Source organism: Biomphalaria glabrata, chromosome 16 (assembly GCF_947242115.1).
Source record: "Biomphalaria glabrata chromosome 16, xgBioGlab47.1, whole genome shotgun sequence".
In the NCBI taxonomy this organism is placed as follows: domain Eukaryota; kingdom Metazoa; phylum Mollusca; class Gastropoda; family Planorbidae; genus Biomphalaria; species Biomphalaria glabrata.
This window is the reverse complement of record NC_074726.1, coordinates 5,471,897-5,482,303: the sequence shown is the minus strand read 5'-3', so window position 1 is coordinate 5,482,303 and position 10,407 is coordinate 5,471,897. Positions and strand designations below refer to the sequence as shown.

Sequence of the window (10,407 nt, the reverse complement as noted above, 5' to 3'; positions counted from 1 at the left end):
TTGGGACAGAGAGAGGCTTAGATGAAAATGTTACTTTTTTGTATCGAGTTGGTTATCCTAATGCTTTTAGATCTATATCTGTATATATATAACTGTAACATAGCTCTGAACTAGGCCGTCACTAAGCCTAACAGCCTAACAGCTACTGTAAAAATGAAGCGATACTATTGGTTAAATTTAGGTTCCTTTTCAGTATTGTTGAGGGAAGTGACGTTTTCCAAAGCTAAAGACACAATCTCAAAGAACCCCGTTTTTTTTTTTTTTTGAGATGTCAAGAATTTAGTGCAGAATTTAAATGTCCATAACTCAAATTTGAAAACTCAATGGAGTGTCCCTTTAAATCAGCGGTTCTCAACCTCTTTTGCTCCACGACCCCCTAATACAATTTTTTACTAAGAGGCGACTCCCAACCATATTTTTTGTCATAAGTCTAGGTAAATGTGGAGGCGCAGTGGCTGAGCGGTAAAGCGCTTGGCTTCTGAACCGGGAGTCCCGGGTTCAAATACTGGTGAAGACTGGGATTTTTAATTTCGGGATCTTTTGGCTCCTTTGAGTCTACCCAGCTGTAATGGGTACCTGACATTAGTCAGGGAAAAGTAAAGTAATGCGGCTTATCGTTGTACTGGCCACATAACATCCTCGTAAAACCCTCAGAAACAGTTGACCTTTACATCATCTGCCCTATAGACCACATCAACATGTATAAAACTAATATTGTTAGAATTGTTAGAAACGTATCATATGTATTTAGTGTAAACATAATGTGTGCTTTAATTTTCTTTAAAAAGTAGATTTTATGATTTTTATTTATTTACTTTTTCATTGCGTGTTTATAATACGGTAAATAAATATTTTACAATTTAGAAAGTATTACTAATCATGGAAAACGTGGCGACAGTATTTTGAAACTCGCCAAAGTTAGTGACAAGGTTGAGCTTGTTTTTATTTCACTAGATCAGGAATTTACATCGAGTTTATTTCTGTATTAAAACTAGATAACTGACAGGCAGAAAACAACAAAACATGTTTTACAATGATACGGTGTTGATAATGGAAGAGGACGTCTAGAACATATCTCATAGAACAGAATGACTGCAAACAGTGGATCCAGATTTGTGTCACTAACATTGAAGAGAAATATTTAGATGCAATGCTATTGGCGTTGCTAACATATATCGATGAATCAATCATACAATGAGTTGCAATGGATACTAATGGTGACTTATTCTGTACCAAACATTGGTATCCAGACCGACATTAAAGCATATTTAGAGCACCATCTGTGCAGACACCACAGATATTTTTTCCAAGAAGTCTTTTACTTTTTCAAATGTAACCAACTTTGTCAGTTACATCACTCACTGTAGAGGCCGTTTATAGATGTTTGCATAGGAACTAATCTTTAAAATCGCCTTTATGTATATATTGTAAGTATACCGGAACTAGTAATTGTGAACAATCTACAAAACCTGTGGATTCGTCAAGCTTGTAAAAGAAGCAAATATCATTCCCTTAATATCTGAAGACATGTCTACTAATCGCTTGTGGATAGTGTCATTAGATATGCAAATTGCAAAAAAAATATTTTAAAAATTTGCTCCAATCATAGCGAGCAATGTCTTTGGCCGCTGACAATAACTCCTTGGTAATGGTGTGAGATTTCAGAACTCTGGCGATTCCGAGAGCCACCAAAATAAGACGCTTCATAGGATGATATGTTTTAATTATGGTATTTTCCATCTGAGTCAAGTCTGAGTTTCATCAGGATTCAAAATTAAACTACTGTAGGTCGTTATCCGCAAAGCGATTCCGAGAGCCACCAAAATAAGACGCTTCATAGGCTGATATGTTTTAATTATGGTATTTTCCATCTGAGTCAAGTCTGAGTTTCATCAGGATTCAAAATTAAACTACTGTAGGTCGTTATCCGCAAAGCTCGGACGTATGTTCGGCCTTAATACATACGGCAGAAAGAGCTTCATTACAAATGTTGCATCGGGGTCTCTGAATTCCTGCTTTAACAATTGAAGTAAAACTATACCTCAAAACGATAGTCATTCTTTTTTTTTTTTTTCATTAACTTTGTTTTGTTCAAAGTCCTTGTTCACGAGTTGTTCCATAATGAATTTATTTCCATTGACGATGGCGTATTATTGACGTGATTAGATCTTCACCAAAAAAATGTTTGATCCCACAATGGCGTTTCGACACATTGATGGACAGTAAATAAATTGTTGAAAAATGTATTCTGCAACAACAGAGGGATGGTCTGCAGCAACTAGTTTTGAACAACCATTATTAAACAACAACAACAAAGAAGAACCAATTAAAAAAAAAACAACTAAAAGTGCTCTCTGTATCCTCTGGCAGTAGGCCATTGTTTACATTCTTCACTCACACATTTATCTATTTTTTCATTGAAGATTAAAATTGACGATCGTTTCATAATTTGATTTGTAATAATGTAATTTGAGTCAAGTCCCGTATCATTACCAACACTTATGTAAATCTATATCCACTATAGTACAATACATTAGAAACAAACAAAAATTCGTATAAAAAATTCCACTCCCTCCCCCCCCCCCAATTTTCCGATGGTCTTAGGCGACCCCCAACAAATGGTCATTCGACCCCCAAAGGGGTCGCGATCCACAAGTTGAGAGTCCCTGCTTTAAATTAATGCTTAAATAATATCGCATTCTAATAGTGTATCTCATCTTCTAGGAACTGGATAAAGATATTTTCAGTAGGCTTACAACAAGATTCTATGCCTTAAAAAGTTCATTACTCGAAATTATCATATAAAGAAATACACTTAAACATGTCATGGAAAGGAGCACAAAATATTTTTAGAGAGACAAAGACAGCGAGAAAAAGACGTAGAGGATTGAACGAGTTTGTCTGTCTTTCCTAAAATATACACACACAATGTGATCAAGCTTGTACAATGTCAATCTATAGTGTCTTTAGGCCTTACACTTATTCTGTTTGTAAAGGAAATACATAGCGATAGAATGGAGGCGCGGTGGATGAACGGTAAAGCGCTTGGCTTCCGAACGGCGGTCCCGGGTTCGAATCCTAGGGAAGACTAGGTTTTTTTTTTATTTCGGGAACTTTTCAGCCCACCCAGCTCCAATGGGTACCTGACCTTAGCTGGAGAAAAATTGAGGCAGTACAGAAAAGGATGAAAAAGATCTGCTCTGTACATCGCAAGGTCTGAAAGGGAAATTTTACTTTCTTTTTTTTACTTCTAACGGTAATATGTAACTCCATATGCTCCATTTGTCATAAGGCGTTCAACGTATAAAACACAGTGACTTATGGACAGTGCTTTGGTCTACATTCTCTTGCATTAGTTTCATGCACAAAAATCACAATGTTCTGGTTGGTGCATTATGAAAACTAGGACTGGCTGTGTTCGGCGACACGCTAGATACGTGTGGTAGTTGAATTAATCATCTCGGCCTTGAGGTCGATACGGTCCACCCACGCTTATACACGGTTTAGACACTGGCGGATCCAGGTGGAGGGAGCTGTTGTTATTTGACAAACGAATTGTGTGATGTAAATAGAATGTATCGAAACTTCAAATTCACCTACTACGTTGCGCACCCCGTCCATACTTTTAACATCTAACCCTAACCCATGTCTCATTAACTACTGATATATTAGTAGTTAAAAGTTAAGCAATTTATCACTGAGTACAGACACCTAATCACTGAGTATACCGGCACCTATTTTACAAAAAAGCACTGTATCTATTTATCTATCTCTCTATCTATCTCTCTATCTATCTATCTATCTATCTATCTATCTATCTATCTATCTATCTATCTATCTATCTATCTATCTATCTATCTATCTATCTATCTATCTATCTATCTATCCATCCATCTCACTCCCTCTCTCTCTCTATATATATATATTTATATATATATATATATATATATATATATATATATATATATATATATATATATATATATATATTGTGTGTGTGTGTGTTTGTGTTAAACAGGGGAATAAATCCATATTTATAGTTTTACGTCTCAATGCTGTAATACCTATTTAAATTAACTTATTAGTTAGACAGACAGAGTGAGCTGATATAAGATTTGCATTAAAAAATGTAACGTTTAGACTGAATTCTCAATGCGAAATAAAGACTTCTTATGTAATTCCTAGTAAACCAGTTACAAAAAACAAAAACAAAAAAACTCAGCGTAATAGGTGTTAATAATAAATATACACATACACACTAATGACACTATAAATACATTTTTTGTTATAAAAAAAGCATTAGGGTTTATTAAAAGTAATATTTACTAACAATACCATAAAGTTAAAATGCTATTTATCCTTGGTTAAAACACTATTAGAATATACATGCTTTGTTTCGGACCCCTTAACTCAAGAAAACATTAAGAAACTGGAACAGACACAAAATAGAGCAGTGAGACTCATAACAAACGAATATTCACATTTGACTAGAGTAACACCTTTAGTAACATCACTAAATTTAGAAAGCCTTCAGGAGAGAAGACTCAATAGTAAAGTAGCATTTATACATAAAACACTGAACCATAATTTAGAACTGCATAAACAAAATTGAATAAAATACTCAGTAAGACACAAAGATGAAAGCACATTTCCTATCCCATATGCTAGGACAAATTGATACAAGTTCTCCTTTTCCCATATGGCCACGTGAGAATGGCACGAGCTGCCTGTACCAGGCAGGAAAACTAATGAATTAGCAGAATTTAAGTCACTCGACTAGATTGATACATGAATACTCGTAGGATGTAACTACCTTCTTTTAAGTAAGAAGGAACCTGTCCGAATCTAATGCATCGCCTCTCACTGTACAGAAAAAGAAAACCGGTATTCTAATAAATTACTTGTGATAAAGAAGTGCTTGTATTGAAGTAAGAGAATGTATTAGGGGGTGGATGGTAGGGATCTATTACCTCTCTCCTTCGCTGAGATTTCAACGGGGTTGTACAACGCGAATGTGACATTTTAAATATCTCTGTTTTAAATAGTTTGTTTTGTTAAATTCAAATACTGAGTCTATTTTTGTTTTTTATCTAATGAAAACTGAAGTACCTCTTTCAAACCTTGCAATCTATAACACATATCAATAGGGTCATCTGTTTTTATGGCCTACAGTTAGTGAGGGTGTCATGTGGCCAGCACAACGATAAACCGCCTTTACATTCTCCAAAGTAATGTAAAATAGCAGTTAACCCGGACTTGCTGCCCTGTCTCATCGTGGCGCCCGGGTCGAAACGGTCGTGAGAGGTGACGACTAGGTCAAAGGGTAGCGAAACAAGGCTCCCGGGGGAGTGCCTAAGAGCGTGGCGCCCGGGTGGAAACGGACGTGAGAGGTGACGACGAGGTCAAAGGGTAGCGAAACAAGGCTCCCACAGGAGTGTCTAAGGAACGTGCTAGAACATCCGCATTGTACTGTGCGGTGATGTAAAAAAGCTCCCGTAGCAAACTGTCAACGTCCAGGGGCCGTTACATAAGTGGCGTGTCCCGCACGGTTAGCCTGGTTTAATATACAAACACGACGGGTGTACCAGTCTAGTCAGCGAGCCCGAAGTGTCCCTGTCCATTTGGATGTGAACGCAAACTCTAAGTTTAACCCAGAGTGTCATCCCCCGTTGGACAGGGTGTCGAGAAGGAGGTACTCGCGATCCAATTCAGGCTGGTGAAAGTGAGCTTGTGTTCGCTTTCACTGGCTTTAGTGTTCCAAGTGCGACGCACAACACTACGAGACAATTTTAGATGGTAGCCATTAACCATTAAATGTATATTATATCATAATCAATAAGTATGTCACAGTATCGTAAGGTTCACGCCACAACGTACTAGATTGTTCCAGTTGAAGTATCAGTTTTCCCTCCCTTCATGTCCATCTTTAAAATGTCACATACTTCTTACAAAGCGTCTAACAACTCACTCTGTTTGTCTGTCACAAATTTTGAACACGTTATTTCTCCCAATTTTGCATCAGATTGAAACTTTGACAATTGTTCACTGTTCCTAATAAACAATGAATAAATAAAACAAACCAGTTAAATAATTAATTAGTGGGAATTAGTTCCTTCTTTGATAGCGAAAAGGGAAAATTTTAAAGTTTTAAGAAATATGGCTGTAAATGTGGAGTTCTTCTCGTTAGATTTTCTTCGTTTTTTTCTTTTGAAGAGTACAATAACATTACATAACTTTAAAAGCTACAACATATTTTGAAAACATTGTGTAGTACAATTAGGCCAACTAGAAAACAGATGAAATGTATGCCTTTTACAAATCTTTAAATGGTTTAATTTTACAAAAATCCATATACAGTACATATTTCTGGATTCGCCCATGGTTTCAAAAACATTCGAATTGAATAAAAAAGATTTTCCCGTTTCTTCTTCCATGACACATACTCGGAAGCTAAACACACTCAGACACACACTCAGACACACACTCAGACACAGACACAGACACGCATCCGTGTGCAGGATGTTCATATGTGCTTCGCGGAAAAAAAAAGTTGTTACACATATTTTCAAAACACTTTGAAATCGCCTTGAATGTATAGTGGACGAAACGGGTAGGTCTCTCAAAACGTTTTCTTTCACGTGCGTTTAGTTCTTTTGGCTTGCCGATGTGCCTCAAATCAACAAATCAAATCAAATCAAATCTTTTGGCTTGTCATAATTTTGTTTCACAACAATGGATCTATATTATTGCTCTCTGGTTCAATTAGCCTGACCTGATTCTAGAGATTCTAATGGCCCGATTAGATTCTGTTGACCAGATTAGCCCAAAAAATTAATTAAAATGTTTACTTTTTGTTTAGAAAAATTTAGTTTAAATGAAAATTTATGTTTAAATTTTGCGTTAACTTTCTGAAATGTTTTAACTCCAAACTAACCTACATCTTATGTGCCTTAGCCAAATTTAAAAAAAAAGCCAAAATTAAAGAAAACAACTTTACTTGGCATTGATAAATGTAACCCAGATAAACTATATGTACACAGTAGGCTGACTGCTATTACCTTGGCTGCATTACAGGCACAAGTTTGAAACTGATTTGTGTACATTGTTTTTGGTTTCTAGTTTTATTTAGTTACAGACATTGTTCCATGTCAAACTATTTATATTTGTTATTGCAGAAGCTGTAACTTGGAGCTTGTGAGAACACTAGTAAAAATAATTATCTAAAAACGGAAAAATCCTGGATGTCTGAGAGAGATAAAAATGGAGTCTCACATGACTAAATTACTTATATATTGGAGACTTATATGACTACATTACGTTGAAATTTGTGTGTACTTTTGGAAGGGATAGAAGTGTAATACAGCTAAATACATGTACACATAATCTCATTGATGTTATGGCGAAAATTCTTCTGACAGATTAGGTATTTAAATTTTGAAGAATACGTTTTAGTATAGTCTCTTATATGTAAGTAAAACCTATTATCTATTTATGGCAGTGAAATTGATTTCGGGAATATTAAAAATTATGAGATAAATAAAAACTAAAAATATCCGTTTTTATTATATGAATGTGACGTGTCTTATAACTATGTAGTGTTTAATCTAGCTATATTTTAATTATGTTATTTAATTTGACTGTTAAAGAATGTATTTATAATTAGACATGTACTATTGAGGCATGTGTACTGAGTCCATTTGAATTATAAACTAAAACGTATGTACATTTTTTGGAACTTTTAAAGACTTGGCTAGTTCAAATTATAATTTAAAGCTATATTTAATAGTCCGCAAAAAAAAAAGTTAATTGTAACTGAAGAAAAGTCTAAAAACTATTGGCCTTACTTACTACCTTAAATGATATGTGTAGGAAGTGTGGCTGAGTGCAAAAACTGCTTGGCTATCTGTCAAAAAGGGCTGTAGCTTGAATCCTCACTGATTGCCCAAAGCCCGAAAAACAACTCACAGTACACACACACACACACACACACACACAAGAACGCTAATATATTTTTTGTTTATTGAAAGAAATCACTACGTAGTCCACATTCGCGAAGGGAAATATAAACAATGATTAGAATTGTATAAATTGGTTCAACTTGACAGGATTTCTTGAAATGTGCGAAACTGAACTCTTCAGTAAACAGGCTTACATTAACAGTCAATGTTAATTACTTATTAATAAATTTGTGTAATGTTGACGTTTAGGGAAGATTTTATAAGCAAATTCTATTAGAATGAGCAAACGATCAAGCGATTATATATACACACATATATATATATATATATATATATATATATATATATATATATATATATATATATATATATATATATATATATAAAATGGAATTAATATCAATATATACATTAGTTACTGATCTATATTCAATATATACAGCTATATCTACGACCTTCTGATAACTAGTGAATCTCATTTGATAACCTAATAATAATTTTGAAGATAAAATGTTTCATTTACATCAAATTTTATGACCAAATATTAATTGACCAATTATTCACGGTGGCTGATTTGAAAAGCGCTTGGCTTTCAAACCTGGGGCCCTGGGTTCCAATCTCGGTAAAGACTGGGGTTTTGAATTCTAATGGGTGCCTGACTTTAGTTGGGGAAAGTAAAGGTGGTTGGTCTTTGTGCTGGCCATATAACGCCTTGCTTGTTAACCGTTGGCCAAAGAAACAGATGACCTTAACATAATCTGCGCCATAGATCGCAAGGTATGAAAGGTAAACTTTTTATTTTTATTTTTACAAAACAACTTAAAGTAAAGAGATAAATTTTTTATATTTTTTAAAGAAAAAACGATATAAATTTAATCATAATGTATTAACATAATTTTTTTTTGTCTAGAAATGCAGGACTCATCAACGGACAATATCTCATCTAGATCTACCTCTACATCGTCATCAGGAGAGAATGACTTTGAAAGAGCCGTGTTCAAATCTCAGCACAGCATAGAAGCGAAGAAGCTAATAGAGTACAACAACTCCCTGAAACTAAACATTGAAGATTTGTTCGTAGCACACATTGATGCGTCCATTTTGCTTCAGGTCATTAAAAAACAAAGCAAAAGTGTTTTGACTGCTTCTGAAATCGTAAGTTTTTAATAAGTAAACAAAATACTGTTTATTGTGAATAAAGGATTTGTGAGTGATTTACCATTTATAGGTCAAACAAAGCTGATTTTTAGGAGGATACTCAATTTTTATACTAGGGAGGAATTATTATATGTTTAATGTTTTTAGTCTTGTACTTTTTGTAGTGTTATAAATTCTTTTATGTGAATCTTGTACGCTGACTGCAGAACTGGCAACGCCATTGCAGACTCATTGTCCCACCAAGGAAGGATAACACCATCCACCGAGCAGGTTGTGAGTTTTCATCATGCTCTGACTATAATAAAAAGAAAAAGAAATGGAAAAGTGGTTTGAGTGCTGGAACAAGTCACAAATAGCCCATGGAGTCTGGGAGCCCTGATCTCACTTCCCCGTCGTGGAGGCTGTCCAGGCCTGAGAAAGCTATTATAGCACAGTGCAGGATCGGCCACTGTCCTGTTGGCTCATATTTCTCATGTTTTAGCCCAAAATTTGACACACCAAACCAAAGACATTCTTCATACGTATTATTACACACCTTTATATTAATGTTAATTTTGTATTATTTGTATTGACTTCCACAAGTAAAAATAAACTGTACTTACATTTTTTTAAAATGTCATTCTTAAAGGATAGAATCAAACATACTTATGATGTGAAAGGGAAATTAGAAGCTGCCAAGGAGCTGCTGGAGCTGTTACCGAAATATGAGAACTGGTTTCAAACTTTACTCAAATGTTTGAAAAACAGAGATTTGAATCTGACATTTTTGATTGAACACTTCAAAAAAATTAACGGTAAACTAAATGACTACTACCATTAAATTAGTTATATATTTCTATCACAATTAATTCAAAAAGTTGTATACCACTTTATTAAGATTAAATCCCGGCACTGTAAGATAATGACTTTGTGATTTCATCTCCCCAACCAATACAGCCCACACAGAAACAAATAATATATTCATAATCTTCCCAAAAAAGAGGCCAAAAAAAAAAAAAAAAAAAAGAAAGAGGCAAAAGCCCAAGGATTCTTAGGATGTAAACAGCTCGACAACTGAAGTCAAAAGCTAAAAAGCTGAGGTATCCTATTAAAAAAAGAAAAAAAAATTCATTATCTTCTCTATACATGGAAAGTTTAAAAGAGAATATTTTACATTTGACTTACTTATTTTTAACACTTATATGTAGAAGCTCGAAGATTCTGAAATATACACACATTTCTGTTTTGTGCATCATGTGTAGAGTGTCTCAAAACATTATATATAGCAAGATTTAAATATAACTACTTATTT

General features: G+C 34.5%; 1 protein-coding gene across 3 annotated transcripts in view; it reads left to right on the top strand.

Moving 5' to 3' along the window:
* Positions 1–6,461: 6,461 nt before the first annotated feature.
* Positions 6,462–10,407, top strand: part of LOC106050176 (tyrosine-protein kinase Fer-like) — a 28,965-nt gene continuing 25,019 nt past the window's right edge. Inside the window, exons 1-4 of one of the 3 annotated variants that reach the window (XM_056013523.1) lie at positions 6,462–6,610; positions 7,176–7,423; positions 8,869–9,113; positions 9,745–9,910. In XM_056013523.1, coding sequence (XP_055869498.1) covers positions 8,871–9,113; positions 9,745–9,910 — 409 coding nt within the window. In that variant the 5' untranslated portion in view covers positions 6,462–6,610; positions 7,176–7,423; positions 8,869–8,870. Of the gene's footprint in view, positions 6,611–7,175; positions 7,424–7,569; positions 7,717–8,868; positions 9,114–9,744; positions 9,911–10,407 lie in introns of those variants that run through there. The other 2 variants (XM_056013525.1, XM_056013524.1) reach the window with 2 other exon arrangements.